This window comes from Rhinoraja longicauda, chromosome 37 (assembly GCF_053455715.1).
Source record: "Rhinoraja longicauda isolate Sanriku21f chromosome 37, sRhiLon1.1, whole genome shotgun sequence".
NCBI lineage: Eukaryota > Metazoa > Chordata > Chondrichthyes > Rajiformes > Arhynchobatidae > Rhinoraja > Rhinoraja longicauda.
Genome location: NC_135989.1, coordinates 11,104,034 through 11,124,521, shown reverse-complemented (window position 1 = coordinate 11,124,521; position 20,488 = coordinate 11,104,034). Strand labels below are relative to the sequence as shown.

Below are 20,488 nucleotides of genomic sequence, written 5' to 3'. Positions count from 1 at the left end.
GATCCTATTATAACTAATTTCTGACTTTAACTAATCTCAGCAAGGTTCATGATAATTAGTCATGGGCGCTATGCTGTCCTCTCTTCAAACATCAAGGTTGTAGTTTTCAAGGAGTGATTTTAAATTACGAAATAGACGTTAGGATGGGAATTCCATGGCTTGGGAATCTTTGCAACTGAAGCTTGAATATAATCATTCCATGAGTGGTAGAATATTTAAATTCAAGAATATCAAGAGGCCAGAACAGACATATCAGAGGTAGCCTTGTAAATATAGAGCTGGAGATGATCCAGATGAAGAGAGGGATGAGACGCAAAATCTATGATGATGGATTTTAAAATAAAAGTGCTGGTTATCCAAGAGTCATATTGTCAACAACCTGAGGGAAGACGAGGATTGAACTGGCCTCTGTGCAAGCTTAGGCACTGGTTGCAGAATTTTGGATGGCCTTGAGATTATGGAGGGTAGGAGGAGGGAGCCAAGCCAGGAGTGTAGTGGGATATTCTAGTCTAGAGGGAACATAGGCTGAGATAGGGCCGGTCAGGTGAAGAAACAAGAGGGAGTAATTGCTCATCTTTGTGATGTCACTGATATAAATTCCAAGGATACAAATAGCATGTAAATCAAAATCTGACTGCGTGCTTGAAATACTAACAGCGACATGCCCATTCCTCTCTTACTTGTTCTAGTTGCGCACAATTTCTAATTAGTAAATTTGCCTTCATTTGCATCCTTGAGTTCCTCCCCAATTTTCTAAACAGCAAGCAAATGTGATTCCATTCTTAGTTGCTCACTCAGACCTCCACCCTCAACTCTTTACCAGTCATGTGGATGACTATGTTGGTGTTGCTTCTGACATTTATGCAGGACCCAAGTGTCATTAACTCTGCTGCCAATTTCTGCCATGCCCTTGTGTTTGTATCTGACCCTACCCTTTCCTGTCATGATTTTTCTAACTTCATTTTGTAGGATAGGTTAGCAATCTGACTCCCCCAGTTGTCTCAACTGCATTTCCCAACCTGGGAATTCTGCTCCATTCCTTGTTTCATTGTCTCCATTGTATCTGTTCTGATGACAAGATTTTCCCATGTTATTGCCTTTTAAAATATTGCAATGAAGAAAAAAAAAAAAATTGACATTTTTTAAAATGTAATTATTTGGCTTTATTTACTGAAAAATGTTGGCCCTAAATAAGCTGCAACGTAATTAGGTACTGCACCCGAAGATCTGAAGGTCTTCGGCAAACAGCCTTAGCTCTTTACAGAGATTGATGAACATCTCCTCTTGGCATTCTGCATTGCTTGGCCACCTTTCTATCCATGTGTTTTCTCCAATCAGATATCTCACTCTAAAATATTGAAACATATGTAATAATGAGGACAAGCATTGGTGAACAGATAAGACATTTTCTAAATGGATTTTAAATCGCCGTTAAGATCTTTGAAATTATCAAGGGTTCATACAGTCTGAAAGAGGGTCTCAACCCAAAACGTCACCCATTCCCTCTCTCCTAGATGCTGCCTGACTTGCTGAGTTACTCCAGCATTTTGTGATACCTTTGATTTGTACCAGCATCTGCAGTTATCTTGGTACACAAGGGTTCATACTGGGTTGATCCTGAGAAGATATTTTCACTTGCAGTGAATCCTGAAGTTGGAAAACACCAATGTAAAATAATCACCAATGAGAGATAGTGGGAATCGCAGGGAGAAGTTGAGGTAAACTGTACTGTACACTTGAATGGAAGCTTAAAAAACATGAGGATGCATTGAACAGATTACATTAATGGAGAGAAATGGAGTGGAAGGAAACTTGCGTGGACTAGTTCAGCTGGATTGCCTATATCTTGCTCCTTTGATGCATCGAATAGTTATGCAAAATTCATCTGCAAATGGTCAGATTATTCATGTTGAAGATGGGAGGATTTAAGGTTTTCCATCATTCACTTTATTCTATAGATTCACTCATCATTAAAATGGTCAATGTGATCGACTGGAAATTTCATTGGTGTGTTGGCAGTGGAGAGAATTAACAACTTGAAATTCCCAGAAGTTTCTCTACTTCTTAGTTTAAAAAGGTACAGCAATTCACAGAATACTCAAGCAAACTTATGCAGGTGGTCTATACGAAGTGTCCTGACCGATCGCATCATATTCTGGTATGGCAATTGCAACACATAGGACTGTGAGAGGTTGCAGAGAATGGTGTGCTCAGCCATGCCCATCTTGTGTACAGCACCACCCACTCATCAAAAGCAGCCACATGAGGCGCAGTGTTACTCTAGATGGACATCAGTGGTGTTGTGCTGGAACCTTGTTTGTGTTATATGTCAATGACTTGGAAGAAAATGTAGATTAGATAGGTGAGTAAGTTTGCAGAGGGCACAAAAATTGATGAATGTGTGGACAGGCTGTCAAAGGATAGAGGATGCAGTTCAGTTACAACTCTACAGAGAAATGGCAGATGGACAATCTGGGCAAGTGTGAGTCGTTGCAATTTGTGATTTGAAATGCATGGAGAAAGTACAGTTCATGGCAGGACCCTTAACTGTACTGATGTACAGAGGCATTTTGCCATCCATTAAAATGACAATACAAATAGATGGAGTGGGAAAAAAGGCATATCGTATGCTTGCAGTTGTGACATTGAATACAAGAGTTAGAAAGTCATATTGAAGCTTTATAAAACTTTGGTTTGGTCATATTTGGAATATTATGTACAATTCTGGTCGCCACCACAGTAAGGATGTGGGGCTATGGTGAGAGTCAGAGGGTTTATAGCTATAAGGTTGGACAAACTTGGACTGATTTTTTTTCTGGAGCATTGGAGGTTGAGAAAATAAGTATATAAAATTATGAGAGGTATAGTTTATTTAATTTAGAGATACATCGTGGGAACAGGCCATTCAGCCTGCTGGGTCTACACTGACCAACACTCACCCTGTACAGTAGTTCTGCCGTACGCGCTAGGGACAATTTAACAATTCCAAACAACCTACAAACCTGCACGTCTTTGGAATGTGTGAAGAAACCGGAGTACCCAGAGAAAACCCATGAAAACCAAGGGAAAATGTGCAAACTCCATACAGACAGCACCAGTAGTCAGAATTGAACCCGGGTCTCTGGCACTGTAAATCAGCAACTCTACCTCTGCACCACAGTGCCGTCCTTCTGTGCCAATGTGCCACCCCTTAGATTGGATAGACAATTAGGACCTTTTTGCCAGGGTGAAAACGTCAAATAGGAGAGGGCACAGCTCTAAAGCCGGACGAGAAAATGTAAAAGAGATGCTTGGGGTAAATTGTTTTACACATGGTGGTTTACGCTGCCAGGGGTACAGGTGGAACCAGAATAGCTAGTGGCATTTAAGAGAGTTTTAACAGACACAAGAATATGCAGGAATGGAGGGAGATGGATCACATGCAGGGCAGAGGGAATAATCTAATTCACCATCATGTTCAACACAGAGATTGTGTGCTGCTGAGCCTATTGTTGTTCCATTCTGTTTTATGATCTACCGATCTGGTCTCCTTATTGAAGACTATTCAGAATAGATGAAATGCAAAAAGATTGAACAGATTCATAGGGTCTGAGTCTTACAGCGTGGAGCCAGGCCCTTCGGCCCAACTTGTCCATACTGTACCAGTGCCTCCTGTCCGTGCTTAGCCCATAACCCTCTAAACCCATCCTGTCCATGCAATTGTCCAATTCTTGCAAAGGGTTTACGATGTTGTCGAAGAAGAGAGAGTCAAACTAGGTCTATACTCTCCAGAGTTTACAACAATGAAGGGTAATCTCACAGAAATATTCAATTTCTCATGGATTTTGACAAGGGAGATGCAGGTCCAATTCCCTGGATGAGGATTTGTCGTAAAAGAGAAGGCAAGTAGGTAATGTGTAGGAAGGAAATGCAGATGCTGGTTTATACCGAAGATAGACACAAAATGCTGGAGTAACTCAGTGGGGCAGGCAGCATCTCTGGAGAGAAGAAATGGGTGACATTTTGGGTCTGAAGAAGGGTCTTGACCCGAAATGTCACCCATTCCTTCTCTCCAGAGATGCCGCCAGTCCCGCTGAGTTACTCCAGTAGGTCGTCACACATTCCTTCTCTCGTGAGATGCTGCCTGACCTGCTGAGTTACTCCAGCATTTTGTGAATAAATACATTCGACCAGTAGGTAAGTCGGTAAGGCCTGCATCCCTTGAGCGTTAAAATGTACAGATATCTTTGAACGTGTGTCAGTATTGGCAGTGAGAAATTAATTCTCTACCTGGAATACCTAGAACCAGGAGTCCCTGGTAAAACAAAGATTGGCCTTACTTGGCAGAGATGAGAGGAAAGTTCTTCACTGTAAGGTTGAATATGCCGTACTAAGGAGGGGTGTGGGTATATTCAAGGCATAGTGAAAATATTTTGAGTTATGAAGTAACTCCAGATGTGACGTTAGTGCAGGAAGGTAGGGCTGAGGTAAAAGATCAGTGTTTAAGTAGCTGAACGGGTGTGAAGAGACTTGTTGCCATCAATTGGTTTTATTTCTCTTCTTGTTACATGGAAACTTTGGGGTTTCCCTGTATTCCTGTAACATTAGATTGGTCATTATCAATTTGGGCATTGATCCCAGAGAACTCAAATGGAGCATTGAGAGCGAAGTTCATTGGTTGGAAAACATTGGGCTATTTTGACCAGGTGATATTTATCAAAGTAATGATTTCATTTTTAAGTTAGTTTCCCCTATATCTAAATGTTAATTGAGCCAGAAAGCTTGAGAATGAACACGAGCTACATCAGATTTTGCAGCTTACCTCTCATCATCACCCCACAGATCTGTGCTTTGTCCCATTATTAGATAATCTTGGTTCAGTTCCACATTAAATTTATCATTGCAGTCGAAGTGTATGATTAGTTGTGTATCTTCATCTTTATCGATTGCATCGCTTCCTAAAAAAATAAATCCACACAATTACATGATAATTCAATCCTCTCCACTATTGTTCAGCACCATCAAATTTGCTGGCAATGTGCTAAATTGTACCTAATTATCACTTGATGCCTAGTATGTTTATGTGGCTTAAATGGCCAATGTTGTCCTGTAATTCACTTGCAATGAATTGGGAATCTTCATTTTGCTAATTAGAAAATATGTTTTGAGTCGTGTAGCCTTCTGTTGGGTGCATGATCTCAAGGCTATGAATGTGAACTCAGCATCCTAGTCATTTTGTGATTTTAATGATGAAATGTAAGGCAGTGTGTGAGAATGGTCTTGCTGTTTAGATTTTAATTCCTTAGTTATTGATTGGCAGTAGATGTTCGTTCAGTAAGTATGCATGCAAGATACATTAATCTGCATAATGTGAGTATCTACAACATCCTTCTGTTTAAATTAATCCATGTGACACAACAATGCAATTGTGGTAATATTGAAATCATCTAGTGAGTAACACTTTCACAGCTGTACATTCTGGATTAGAACTAAATTCTGTGTTCAAAATTCAGATCTGGCCTCTACTGCTTCCTCTAGCAGTTCATTCCACATAGTTGCCACCCTAAGTGTGGTAATCTTGTCCTTCTACTCCTTTTAAAATATTTCTCCTCCTCACTGAAACCGATGTCCTCTTGATTTTAGATTCCTCTTTCCTGGGTAAAAGATTGTGACCATGCACTTTATCTGTGACCCTGATGATTTTATACATCTCTATAATGTCACTCCTCAGCTTCCTACACTCCAGGGGAAAAAAGCTCCTTATAACTCAACCCCAACGATGTGGAAATGTGCAAAATCTGTCCAGTACAAATATACTATTCCAACATTGCAAATACTCTTTGCCTTCGATTATTATAGGGTGTTTAGAGCTAGTCCTGTCAGGAATGTGTGACCATTTCTGCTAAGTGGGTTATTTCCCAAACATGGTCCAGTTTTCTTTAACTTTCTACTTCACTTCCTCTTTGATCATGCTTTTGCTATAATTCTACGCAAACATTTTAAAAGATACCCCAAAAAATCATGTGAGTGTCAAACAAGAGTTCAGACGATAGTAAAACATGCTTGACAAGTGTATATTCTCAGGATAAAATGATCCTGATACTTGTATAAACTTTGTAATTTATTCCAAACCATGATGACTAAAAAATGAGCACTTTACAAGTAGAACATTGCCCATGGAAGTGTATAAATATATCCTTGTACCTCATGGTCCTCAGATATAGAAAGTACTCACCTTGTTTGATAATAATGAGAATTTTCATTATGTAGTATATGTAATTGTCTCTCTTTTCCTTTGCAGTAAATGTCACTTTGTAAACTAAAAAAGAAAATTGTTTTAAAAAATGGTGTGAACGATGGACAAATCCAATTTGAAATGGCATTAATATGATCTATAGCCAATTCAAAAACTGGACATTTATGATTCCTTGTGGGACTTTTCCCATTCTGCAAATCGCTCGCCTCTCTGCATGAATCATCCTTCAAACGCAATCCAACAGCCTCCGTGGAGGTGACAAAGACAACAAAGAACAGGACAGTTCTTGTGTTTACATTACAGAATATGGCAGTTCTGGTCAATGTGATACATGTCACGAGGGAGACCAGAAGACCCATAAGGCCCATTGTAAATATCTGACCATAGGAGACTGTCGTAACCTCCCTTAGAATGTGAACCCCTATACAATTGAGCAATGCTGAAAGAAACGTCATTCTCTCTGAAGATGCACCAGGGTGATTTCCATTCCACTGTCCACATGTGAAGAGTGGAGATGTTTCCAAAAATATATTTCATGGAAAAATCTCAGTTCTTTATCACAGATGCAGGAACACACAAATGTTGTAGCAACCCATTAACGAAAGTGGAGTGTGGATTCATTTGCTCATGTATTATACCCGGTGTAGGGTGACTTGGACAGTAAGATGCAAGGACATCTTAAGTACACCCGGCCCTTCCTGGCTGTTGACTGGTTTGCCGTATATGTCAAAAGGATCATTAGGGATATTTTGGTGACTGCTTTTGAAAAATCGCTCCCTCTCTCTGAGTTATGGTAGCCATTATATCGCTTGCGCCCAATGTCCGTTGACTGAATACAACGCTATTGTTGGAACACATTCTTATGGTAGCCTTTCTCTTCTAACGGCTGCTCTCTGGATAAGAACAGTGGCCCATGTTTAAAAGAACATTTGGGTTTACAATAATCCAGTAGTTCAACATTTATCATTACTCGTTTTTATTTAATCCCTCATCTGCAGTGATGAGATTTGAAAAGCACAATTTGAGATCAACAGTTTGTGATCTAGTGTAGGAAAATAACTGCAGATGCTGGTACAAATCGAAGGTGTCGCAAAATGTTGGAGTAACTCAGCAGGTCAGCCAACATCTAGGAGAGAGGGAATGGGTGACGTTTCGGGTCGACCCGAAACATCACCCATTCCCTCTCTCCTAGATGCCACCTGACCTGCTGAGTTACTCCAGCATTTTGTGATACCAACAGTTTGTGATCAGTCGTTTGAGAATGGCTACAGTAACTTAACAACTGTCATCTAAACCCTGACCAAAATAAAATGTGTTAATCAACATATTGGCCAAACCTGATTACACCAAGAGTAATGAAATACGCATATGTCTGTGAGATCAATCAGCAGATAGACACAAAATGCTGGAGTAACTCAACGGGTTACATCTATGGACCAAAAGGATGGGTGACATTCCGGGTCCTGACCTGAAATGTCACCCATCCTTTTTCCCCCAGAGATGCTGCCTGGCCCATGAGTTATTCCAGCACTTTTTGTCTATCTGTGGTATAAAATAGCATTTGCTAGTTTCTACAGATCAATCAGCAGACTTAGAACATAGTTTGATTAAAGATAGCTTTACCATAATCATTGCCTGGGGCGCATGAAATCTCATCACGTTGTACAAGATCTCTTTGGTCTGTCTTTACTGAAACGCAGCCTCCTGCAGATACGGAAGAAATGAAAATTTATGTTCAGAATTCATGAATTTATGCTTCATTTCTTCTAAGTGAATGCTCATTGGTCAACTCTCTGACTCCTTTCTTCAATAGGCTAGCAATATTACTTGATTACTTGATCCAGTGAGAGTTTGATCCAGCAAGCACTTTCCTACTTGAACGCACAGAGAAAATACTAGATTCTGTCTGCATTTTGCTTGTTATAAACAAGTTACAGTGAAATGTTTGTGACAGCAAAGATCCAGCAAAACCCTAATGCATGGACAACAAAAGCAAAGATATATATATTTCATCTATTGCGTATCTCCATTAAGCAGAGAATTTGGTCCAAGAAATTAAAAAAATATCTGGTTTAATAAATGCTGCAAATCTATAATAATTAATTATATTTCCACTAATTGCTAAACCAAATACTTTTCTTTTTCCTCCTTCACCATAAAGCTCTCTCAGTTATCTGCTCAAATAGATCTCTTTTACCAGTTTCTTCAGTTCTAGGCAAGATCATGTTTAATAAACCCAAAAAGTATATTCATACATTTTTCTTGAATCTTAATTCATTCTGATGTATCTAGTAAAGAGATTTAATAGCTTTTAAAATTAGTGTCCTCCTCATAGTCATTCAGCATGGAGACCATGAAAACAAGCCCATCAGGCCAACTTGCCCACACTGATCAAGATTCCCTACATACACTAGTCACACCTGCCTGCGTTAGGCCCATATCCTTCTAAAGCTTTCCTATCCATGTATCTGTCCAAATGTAATTTAAATGGTGAGATAGTACTTTCCTGACAACCTTGCTGACAGCTCGTTCCATTTACCCACCATTCTTTGTGTGATAATGATGCCCCTCAGGTTCCTATTACATCTTTCCCCTCTCACCTTAAACTTATGTCCTCTGATTTGTGATTCCACTACTATGGATAAAAGGCTCTGAGCATTTACCCTATCTATTTCCCCCCATGATAGGGGGGAAGATCACCCCTCATCCGACGGCGCTCCAAGGAATAAAGGTCCAGCCTGATGAACTTTAGCTCAGGCCCTTAACTCCTGTCAACATCCTCGTAAATCTTCTCTGCACCCTGATAGACACAAAGTGCTGGTGTAACTCAGCGGGTCAGGCAGCATCTTGGGAGAAAAAGGATTTGTGACGTGTCGGAGATGGTCCTGATCTGAAACGTCACCCATTCTTTTTCTCCAGAGATGCTGCTTGACCCATTGAGGTACTCCAGCACTTTGTGTCTATCTTTGGTATAAACCAGTGTCGGCAGTTCTTTGTTTCTACATTTTCTCTGCACCATTTCCAGCTTAACAACATCTTCCCTATAACAAGGTGACCAAAATTAAACACAATACTCCAAATGTGGCTTCACCAATGTCTTGAACAAAATGTTTTGACAGATCCCATTTTAATTCAGGTTTCATTTCAGTGTGTGCGAATGTACCAAATTGAGTTGATTGTCTAGTGGTAGTTTTGTAAGGAATCACCCGCTGTTGCCCTTTCATTGCTCAGTTCTCCTTGGACATTTGGTAAAACATGGAACTTCTGATAGACAATAGACAATAGACAATAGGTGCAGGAGTAGGCCATTTGGCCCTTCGAGCCAGCACCGCCATTCAATGGCTGATCATTCTCAATCAGTACCCCGTTCCTGCCTTCTCCCCATACCCCATGACTCCACCATCCTTAAGAGCTCTATCTAGCTCTCTCTTGAATGCATTCAGAGAACTGGCCTCCACTGCCTTCTGAGGCAGAGAATTCCACAGATTCACAACTCTCTGACTGAAAAAGTTTTTCCTCATCTCCGTTCTAAATGGCCTACCCCTTATTCTTAAACTGTGGCCCCTTGTTCTGGACTCCCCCAACATTGGGAACATGTTTCCTGCCTCTAACGTGTCCAACCCCTTAATAATCTTATACGTTTCGATAACATCCCCTCTCATCCTTCTAAATTCCAGTGTATACAAGCCTAGTCGCTCCAGTCTCTCAACATATGACAGTCCCGCCATTCCGGGAATTAACCTAGTAAACCTACGCTGCACGCCCTCAATAGCAAGAATATCCTTCCTCAAATTTGGAGACCAAAACTGCACATTGTACTCCAGGTGCGGTCTCACTGGGGCCCTGTACAACTGCAGAAGGACCTCTTTTATCCTGTACTCAACTCCTCTTGTTATGAAGGCCAACATTCCATTGGCTTTCTTCACTGCCTGCTGTACCTGCATGCTTCCTTTCAGTGACTGATGCACTAGGACACCCAGATCTCGTTGTATGTCCCCTTTTCCTGATCTTGTACAATCATAGAAATCGTTGACACAAAATGTTTCCTTAAGAATATTTTGCATTGGTTAAAAAATATAGGCTAGGCATTATTATTTTATGATATCGAGCAACTGCTTTCCATGCAGGAGGTCAGCGGAGACCTGCGGCACTATTCTGCAGACAACATGAAATCCCGTTCTTACAGAGATTAATCCCCTGCAGAGACTGACTACCACCTTTAAATTTGTGGTGACACAAATTTATTTACAACTGAGCTGTGCTTGGAACTGTGGATAGTCAAGGAGAGAATAACTATGCTAAAGAGATTGATGTACATACAAGAAATGATATCTCATGCTCCTGACTACTATAGCAATCAGAATATTGCTGGATATAATTCATATTGAACACCCATGAAACTTTCAGATTTCACTGATATTTCCTCATGTAACTGTTACTGACTGTCACAGAAATAGGTGCTCTGCTAACATGGAACTGAGCATTAGAGCTTGCGGTCACAGAATCCTCCTATTCAATGTTAATTTTTGTGATGGTACATGCAAGCATGGTGTACCAGTACCTCTAAATGATTAAAAAGTGAAATAGATGTATAGCATTCCATGGTGTTGCGTGAACAGTTATGTGTATTGGCACATTTTCATTCTCAAAAAAAGGCACTGCCTCTATTTCAAGTAGAATATTTGTATATAGATCTTGCTCTAGTTTGGAGGAGGTTCAGGGACAACGAATCCCTCTGTTTTATTTCAAATGGGGACAGCAGTTGAGGATTGAGGAAAATGTTTTGTGAATTTTACTTTAAGTTGTGTTAAGCCATCTTGTTTCTCAGGTTTCTTGTTCATTTAAGTTTTTTAATTGTTTACTAGTGTTTGAGATTTTAAGAAATGTACGGTCTTTGACAACATTGGCAAAGACAGGATATGAATGAGCCACTTGCCAAGTAGTTTTCTCTTTGTCTGCAGGGTAACTTGCTTTGGCTGCTCCATCAGACATTTTGTTTTGCATCTGAAATCCCTTCAACCACAGACTCTTACTGAAAATGATTGGACTGACCTTCCAGCAAAATGTTTACTGGAACAATTTTGCAATCTAATTCTATATTTTATTCGGAGTCTAGGCAATTGTTTTTTTTTGTGGATAGAACAGCAAATAAGCAGAAAATACAAAAATCTGTCTTACCATCAACACATTTGCACACATCACGATCACATATTTTATTTAGCATTTCACTTTGTTCGGGGACATTGTAGAATCTAGTGCAAGTCTTTGCTATAAATAGATAAAAGAAATTATGTGAATACAACAAAGTTCTGACAATGAAAATATCTTCAATTTGGTATTAACTCAGACATGTGTGTAAAGGTTATCCCTTGATGGTCAGAATAAAAAACTAAATCAAATAAACTAATTTTAGAAATGGGTAAATTAAAATCCTTGCCATACATTTTTGCTGAGCACTTAACTATGTTTGATAGGATAAATGTGCAATGTGTTGCATTGAAATTTTATCCATAATTTGCATCTTTTTTTAATATATCTGTCTTAGGATAATATAGCAATGATTATCTTTTTTTGAAGAAAGCTATTTGTTTATGTACAATATTTTAAAATTTTCCAATCCATTGTTAACAAATCTATTTCAGTTTTTGTTGTTTCTACCCCCTACAGAAATCAAACTAAATTTATAAAACTTCCTTCTGAGTGCTCACTTGTGTCATAATACTCATATATCTTCACACCAGCTGGTTGAATCAGTCCAACATTGAAGAATTGGTGCACTTTAAACGCAACGCAGTCCTCTTCGAGATTTGACACCTGCGAGACAATGTCATGATTCATGCATCAGAACACAGTTGATCTGGAACTTCCAATTGTACTGTGGGAATACTTTAAGCAGAGTTCACTGTGATTTAAGAAGGGACCTCATTGTCACCTTCTTAAGCTTAGTGATGGACAATATAGGAATACCCCACATCTCAGTGAATAAAACTGTATATGTTAATTTTTCAATACCATTGGTACTACAGCTCTACTGCCAGTAAGAACCGTTTAAAAAACCTGCTGCTTCAGACGTGCTTAAAACTAATAAAATCTGGTGTCATGCTGATACATGAAACCAAGTAATTGACACCAAAAAAAAGAACAATAATAAGATTATTAAACACTGAAGACTTGGCTAAAATCTGAGCAAATTAATGAAATGAGCAGGGACATTACCTGATATCCTTTCCATCTTTTCAAACTGAGTGTGAACATATCAAAAAACAATGAGAGGATTTTTGTACATGATGTTCAGCAAAACCTATCTTATTTGGCATTCAATCATTACTTTGTCTAAATTATACCTTCTTTGGGCAACTCACGGAATTACTCTGAGGTAATTACACAAAAGTGGTTTTACTTTATTTCAGATTTTCAATCACAATCAATCACAATCATACTTTATTAGCCAAGTACGTTTTGCAACATACGAGGAACTTCATTTGCCATACAGTCATAACAATAAAAAGCAACAGGACACACAAAATACATTTTAACATTCCAGTTCTCCCTCTGTAGATCCTGGCTGACCTGCTACGTTTGGCCGGCATTTTCTACATGCCAAAATTCCGTCATTTGCAGCATTTTGCTGGCTTCTTCTTCATAGGCAGAGTCTCGGGATGCAAGATGATTTGTGCCCATTCTGGTTTTGTGTATTCTGAGGTGGCCTGACGAAGCCAATGTCGAAACCACAGGCACCCATAGAGCATGAGGTGCCTTGTGAAGTGGTGCACTCCTTCCACCATTTACACAGGTCTTAATACATGAATACATCATGCTATCTTGGGAAAGAACCCAACATAATCAAGGACCACCAAAACACTGGTCATTCTCTCTTGTCCCCTCGTCCGTCGGATTAAAAAAAACTTGAACGTACTTTGATTCAGGAACAGACTCTTCATAACTGACCTCTTACCTTGTTTGTTTTACTGATTTCATAACTGACCTCATTACGATGCTTGCTTCTTTTTTATCTGTGCTTTCTCAGTAGCTGTATCACTATTTTTCCCACTCTGATTATCTTTCTCTTTGCACTACCATATTGCTTGATCATACGATGCAATTTGACTGAATAGCACACAAAGAACTTTCACTATATCGATGCCCATAACAATAATAAACCAACACCAAGAACTTGTCATTTATTGTACAAGACCTTGTGTTTGGCTTCGACAATCAAGAACCAGCTTTAATTGTGCCTCAGTGGGTAACATTTCATCTTTCACCTTGAAGCCAGGGGCTGCAGGCTGAAGAGCATCTCGAAAGACTCAAATTCTTCTGTGCACTTCTGAGGAAGTGCTGGCACAGTGGAGTGTGCTGCTTTTCAGGCAAGGTGTTAAATAGAGCAATGAAAGCTCTGATTGAAGATCTGATTGAAAAGTTGGAATTATCTCCTGATTATAATCAAAAGTTTCCTCCCATTCCCAAACAAAAAAAGCAGATAACGCTCATAATGTTTGTGGGAGTGTTCTAAACACAAAGTGTGTCAGCAGAACATTACATTTTAAAAAAACTCTTTGGGAAGCATTTTTCTCATAATTATCAAAATATAGGAATCTCTTACCGTATCTAAATAAATGATCAGTGATCCTGCAGTAGACAATGCCTTGTCTACTTCAAATCTTGATATATATTTCTCAATTCCATCTTTAAGCTGGAAATAAGGTAGAATATTTGTTAGTAATGCATGTTTTGTAAAAATATAGTTCAATGTGGAAATCGTAAACTGATGTAAATATAAATCCATTATGTGTTTTAAACGTCTCAAACCTGCATAGTGTTAGGTTTGCACAAGCAGAGTTTAGGGGGCAGTCAAACAAAAGGGTCTGATGAAGGGGTTGGATCCTACCACTAGGTTGGATTCAACTTGGATTCAGAATGGCAATGGAATCGAAGGGTGAGAAAGGTGCCAAGGAACCTTTGTGTGGTGAAAGCAAGGTTCGCAGCAGCCGGTGAGGATCAGTAAGTAAAGATTTTGCTTCACATTCTTTGAATGTCTCTACTAAATTAACATTTCAGTGGTAGGTCCTCTCTCCACCAAATGTGCAACAAGATTAACTGTGTGCATTGTTTGATTCAAATTGAGTTGACAAGGTTCAATCAAAGTATCCAGAATATTATTCAGACTTGATTCTCAGTTGTTCAGTAATGGTTTGGTAGAATGTCTCAAAACTATTAGAACATATGCTCCACTTATCCCTTTTGTATCCTAAGTTATGTGAACATTTCTACAAAATAAATTCAAGTTGTTCTTAAAAATGATCACATAGCATACCTGTTCAAGATCTTTGGTATCTGGAATAAATCCAGTTAACATGGAAACATCCAAAATAACCATTGAGGATCGTGTTTCACTAAGGTAGCTGTAAAGGACAATTTCAAACAGCTTAGTAAAATAACAGACCTTAGACGCTTTTAGCAATAAGAGGCGGCACAGTGGCGCAGCTGTAGAGTTGCTGCCTTACAGCGCCAGAGCCAGGTTCAATCTTGACTCTGTACGGAGTTTGTACATTCTTTCTGTGGGTTTCATCAATATGTATCTTCTCAGTTTAGTTTAGTTTGGAGCTACAGCATACAGAAGTGTGAAAACGCTTTTGGGACGGTTTCTTCCCAACTGTTATCAGGCAACTGAACCATCCTATCAACAACTAAAGAGTGGTCCTGAGCTACCATCTATCTCATTGGAGACCCTTGGACTATGTCTAATGAGACATTACTGGACTTTATCTGTCACTAAACATTATTCCCTTTTATCCTGTATCTGTATTCTGTTTATGGCTTAATTGTAATCATGTAATATCTTTCTGCTGACTGGAAAGCACACAACAGAAAACGTTTTACACTGTACCTCGGTACACTAAACTAAACACCATTCTTGTACTCCACCAATACTAACCTATACCCCACTGTCCTGGCACATAGTCTGCCAGTAGCGCAGCTTATTGACCATGATAAGGATGACTTTTTGTTTGAAGGTGTGAGCTGAATTCCTTTCCCTTGCCACCTCCATGTAGTTAGAATGTGTGTTGCTGTCGTCTGTCAGTGACATGCTTGTAATAGCTGATGTCATCTGATTGCAGCAGAGCAAAGAGTGGGGATTGGCACTGAAATGAGTGAGTTCCATGCACAAGACATGTTTTCGGCTTTGTGTCTGGATGTAAACCATACTGACACTTTCACAGTGGTGTTTTTTCTTTGTGGGAAGCACAGTTTGGTGTTCATACAAAAACACTGTTGTTCTAATTCAAAAAGAGAAATCTAATGCATTTTCCAATGGTTTGGAATTTTCTTTTGCAAATGAGAAACAATAGTTTTAAATTTGTGAATATCAGATTTTTGTTAACTGAGGTCATAAATAGATTTGAAGAAAAAGTGTGGAAATGGAATAAGATCACAGATCAGTCATGATCTGACTGAGTAATGGAACAGGCTTGAGTGGCTAATTGGTCTCTTGAGATATCCGATGTTTCTACATTCTTATGGTTTCTCTCATGTAACTTCTCAAACCAATTTCCTACTTGATTACACATCACAAACATTAAGATCATTATTATCTGAGCTACTTACCGTGCGCAGATTTTTAACTGGAGCGAATTTAGAGCACCTTCAGGTCGCTGAACTAGAAAGTGCAAAATAAGGTAAATCACTGTAATCGCACATACTATTCCCAATTGTAACTAACATAAATAAGTGTCACTTTTCATGTGATTTAAGTCATTTAAATTACTTTCTGAAATATTGGGGGGGGGGGGGGCACAGTGGCACAGCAGTAGAGTTGGTGCCTTATAGCACCAGAAACCGGGTTCAATCCTGACTACGGGTGCTGTCTGTTCAGTGTTTGTACGTTCTCCCTGTGACCACGTAGGATTTTATTGGGTGCTCCTATTTCATCCTACACTCCAAAGACAGACAGGTTTGTAGGTAAATTGGCTTTGGTAAATTGCGATTGTCCCTAGTGTGTAGGATAGTGCTAGCGTACGGGGTGATCACTGGCTGGCACGGACTCGGTGGACCTGTTTCCATGCTGTATCGCTGAAGTCTAAAGAAACAGTTGCTGCTATGATGCAACAACCATCTGGAAAGAGCAAGATTTCAGGTCATTCGAGGTGCAGTTTTGAGGGTTGACTGTTGACCAGGATACCAAAGAATACCGTCCACCTGACTGCTCAGACAGAACTTTCATTCCATATCTGATCTAGAAGATATTACCTCCAATAGTGCAGTCTCCACTTAGTATTACACTATTGTACAGCCGGGTCATGTGCTTAAATATCTGGAGTGTAATCTAAATCCACAACTTCTCTGGAGGCAACGGTTTTATCAACAGATGCGAAACAGACAATTTCTGCAATACATTATTTTTTGTTTTGAACTTTTAACCTGGCCCCTTGCTCCCACTTCACTGGCTGTTTGATACCTGTATCAGTGAAAAGAGTCCAATTGCTGTGGAAGGATTTCTCTGGTCAATTCAACCTTTTCAAGCAAATTCAATATATGCAGAATTATTTCAGATGTGGAATTGATACAATGGAATGGAGACAATTCCTGGAGCCCAGATGCTCATCATTACTTCTCTGGCACCAGGATTCATTTCCTGAACTCCTATGCCCCGCTAGATATATTCCAACTTTAAAAACATCCTGATACATCCATTGGCTTAAAGAAATTAACATCAGAAAGGGGCCATTTGGCTTTTGCATCCATACTGACCAAAACCAGAGAAGATTAATCACATATCTTCCATACTGACCAAAAGCAGAGAAGCTTAATCACAGAGAAGATTAATCACATTTAGCGCTTAAATGCTGAACCAGCTACTTTTTAAATGTGGCAATAGTTTCTCAATCTACCATCTTTTGCGGCAGCCATTTCCAGACCCCAACCACTGGTGATATAAATATTTTTTCTTAACTTCCCTCTCATCTTTACTTTCATTTTTGATCTCCATCTGAGCTCCTGCTTGATATCAACTTTCTTGCAATGCTAATCACCTTGGAAAAACCTTGCAGTATTTAAAGTGACGTGCGTGAAGGTAACTCTTAACAGGTGTAAAGTCTAATGGCACAAATTATCTGCAAAAAAGAGAGAGGGAGTAGAGAGAGAGGGGGAGGGGGGGGAGAGGGGAAGAGAGAGAGAGAGAGAGAGAGAGAGAGAGAGAGAGAGAGAGAGAGAGAGAGAGAGAGAGAGAGAGAGAGAGAGAGAGAGAGAGAGAGAGAGAGAGAGAGAGAGAGAGAGAATCTTATTTAATTTTGTTGACTAAAGTACAAGAATTGTCACTATGATTTGTTTTTTAATTGGATTTCACAGTTTGCTGTGGATGAACTAGTACAGAGAATCTCATTGTCAAGAAATAATGCTCCCAGTGCACTGCTCACCTTTCTCAATGTTTCCAATAGTTATTTGCAAATCAAAATTCTTACATTCCTTATCACCCTTGGGCAACATTGCATAATAAGTTGTCAAAACCTGTATAAAGGAAAGAAAGTTAGGGGTTACCTGTCAGAAGTTAAACCATTGATAAAAATAGAGGAATATAGGGATAGGAATATTAAATATATATATATATACATTGCACATTTTATATCAGGTAACACTTGGACTAAGTTCAATTCTTGATCTTCCTTCATTACCCATTCTCCAATGGAAGTGTCTGTTTGATTTGCTTTTAATGTGTCATTTGGTTGGCTGGCAGAGGTGTTAACAATGTTAGGTATGATTTGTTTTTAATTTTATTTCTGTAATTCATGGTAAATTATGATAATTTTGTATATTATAAATTGGATATAGAAGCACGAAAGGCTTATGAATGCTTCACAAGCCTGACACTAGAATTGAGAATATGTATATTGAGAAACCAAATGACTTTTGTTTCAAAATATAAAAATGGTCAGCTCGACATAGATCACCAAATCTACACTAAACCTAAACCTATCAGGAGCAGACGAGGGCATTCGATTCAAATCGGGGAGGGGAGGGGGAGGGATGGGGATGGAGGGTGGAGAAAGGGGGAAAGGGGGGAGGGGAGGGGGAAGGATGGGGTGGAGGGGGAGGGGGAGGGGGGTGGAGGGAGGGGGAGAGAGAGGAGGGAGGACAAGGGGGGTTGAGGGGGATGGAGTGGGGGGAGGGGAAGGGGAGGGGAGGGGAGGGGAAGGGAAGGAGAGGGGGTAGAGGGGGTGGAGGGAGGGTGGAGGGGAGGGGAGGGGGGAGAGGGGAGGGAGTGGGAGGAAGGAGGGAGAGGGGTAGGGGAGGGGGGAGGAAGGGGGGAGAGGGATAGGGGAGGGGGGAAGGAGGAGCGTGGAGGGGGGAGGAAGCGGGGGAGTGGGGAGGAGAGAGTGCTGCACCAATGCAGGAGAGGTTTGGGCCCACTTGGTCTAGTTGAATTCTAAATACGTAAATACAAACAAGGTCTGTATTAAAAAAAATCAGTGGTTGATCATAGATTTTTGTAGTAGAATGGTCAAAGTTAAAAATAAGATTGAAAATAATTCAAGCGAAAAATGTCTGCACAGACAAATATACAAGAGTTTAAAAGGTGGTTTAATTAAATAAAAATGTTCTGTTGGAATTTCATTCCCCTTGCTGGTGGTCTAGCCATTTTATGACCATACCTGTGGCAACAGGCTGCAATTGAGTGACTTCTGCTGCTATTTCTGTCGCTGATTTGTTTTCCCTTGGCGAAAAATTGTTTGTTTCCAATTTACGGATAAGTTGGTTTGCAGGCAGGTTCCCTATCAGGAATGGAAGTTCTACTTCGCCAAGGGAAAGCCTGCACCTGTAACATTGCCAGCATGATTTAAAAAACATATTTCCCACCTAATTTAACTTGTCATTTTGGTCCACGCTAATGCCTTGCTCGCTGTATGAGCCAGGCCTTCTCCAAAGATCACCATCTCATCTGTTAGAGTAGCTTGCGTGTGCGTAAGATCCCGAAGTTAAACCATCTGGAGCTATGGAATCCATGCCATTGGACACATGATCTCTGTCAAGGATCGTGTGGTGGGTGTTTGCACACCCATCTCCCTATGCTAAAAGATGTCACGCATAGGCATCCACCTGGAGGGACATATAGTCTGCAGCTCCAGGGTCAGCCTCTTAAGCTAATTCAAATCCACAGGGAGGAAGCACCAGGAGGACAATCATATTTGACTTCAAATAATTGCTGTTGGTGATAATGATAATGAAAAGCTTCTGGTGGTTTGCCTCAGAATGTACATACTTATCCATGTCTTTAGAAGTGCAAAAAGTGTGTTTTTCCGGGGCTCTTAACAGATTGGAACGCTTTACGCAGGTCAGTGCCATCCAGAGAGCAGGTAGTTACATGATACTTGCAGTAAATGGATGAAGTAAAAAATACTGCTTGCAAACAACTTACATTAGTTACACCCACAGCATCAGTATCTCAAGTAAAAGATAAGGAATGTTGTTTAACATTTCACTGCAAGTTTATTGCATGTACCACTCAATGATTCTCTCTGCCTCTCCCTATCCCTCCCTCCCTCCCTCCCTCCTTCTCTCCCTCTCTCTCTCTCTGTCTGTCTGCCTCTCTCTCTCTCTCTGTCTGTCTGTCTCTCTCTCTCTCTCTCTCTCTCTCTCTCTGTCCCTCCCTCCCTCCTATTTTGCAAATGTGATTTATTCCTTTTACATCCCTTGGGATCTTAACTTTGCAATTTTTCTTGGGTCCACAACATTGACATCTTTCCTAATCTCTTCACCTTGCCTTATGATCAACTTCTCCATGGTTAATCCTTCACCTTGCCTTGTGATCAACTTCTCCATGGTTAATCTTGCTGTCTGTGAAGTCTTCTGAAGTTCAGTTCAACATTTCATCCTTCACTCATCCAGTGTCATTATTGGCTTGTTTGTTTTGTATCGAAGCGGGCTATCTTTTCTCTGGTATCTATGAAGATGTTTACCCCCTGTATTCTATGTTTTTTTTCTCTAAAATATTCCCCTATGTTTTCCCTCACCAACTTAAAATCAGGACTTTTCTAAATTTTCATTTAGCTATATTTCTTATCTGCATTCTTCACATTCTGGCACTTTGAGCCTTTTGCTGAAAGGGAAATGAGTGAACAGGAGTAATATTCATTTATCTTGTTATCTGGCCATTGTCTATCAGGAGTCAGGTGCTTTAAATTGAATTGTGGTTGCTCTATTGTATAAAGTACTGTATAAAAATGAAAATGTTTTCAGTTCCGAGGTCAAAGGTCCACA

General features: G+C 39.9%; 1 protein-coding gene across 1 annotated transcript in view; it reads right to left on the bottom strand.

The window, feature by feature from the left end:
- Positions 1–1,138: 1,138 nt before the first annotated feature.
- The window catches only part of LOC144610501 (complement C3-like), an 86,612-nt gene continuing 67,262 nt past the window's right edge, over positions 1,139–20,488 (bottom strand). The window contains exons 32-41 of the mRNA XM_078429253.1: positions 17,650–17,740; positions 15,842–15,893; positions 14,550–14,637; positions 13,839–13,928; positions 11,944–12,049; positions 11,414–11,503; positions 7,859–7,939; positions 6,215–6,298; positions 4,802–4,937; positions 1,139–1,348 (exon numbers count right to left, since the gene is read on the bottom strand). Of these exons, the coding sequence (XP_078285379.1) occupies positions 1,207–1,348; positions 4,802–4,937; positions 6,215–6,298; positions 7,859–7,939; positions 11,414–11,503; positions 11,944–12,049; positions 13,839–13,928; positions 14,550–14,637; positions 15,842–15,893; positions 17,650–17,740 (960 nt within the window). The 3' untranslated portion in view covers positions 1,139–1,206. The remainder of the gene's footprint in view (positions 1,349–4,801; positions 4,938–6,214; positions 6,299–7,858; positions 7,940–11,413; positions 11,504–11,943; positions 12,050–13,838; positions 13,929–14,549; positions 14,638–15,841; positions 15,894–17,649; positions 17,741–20,488) is intronic.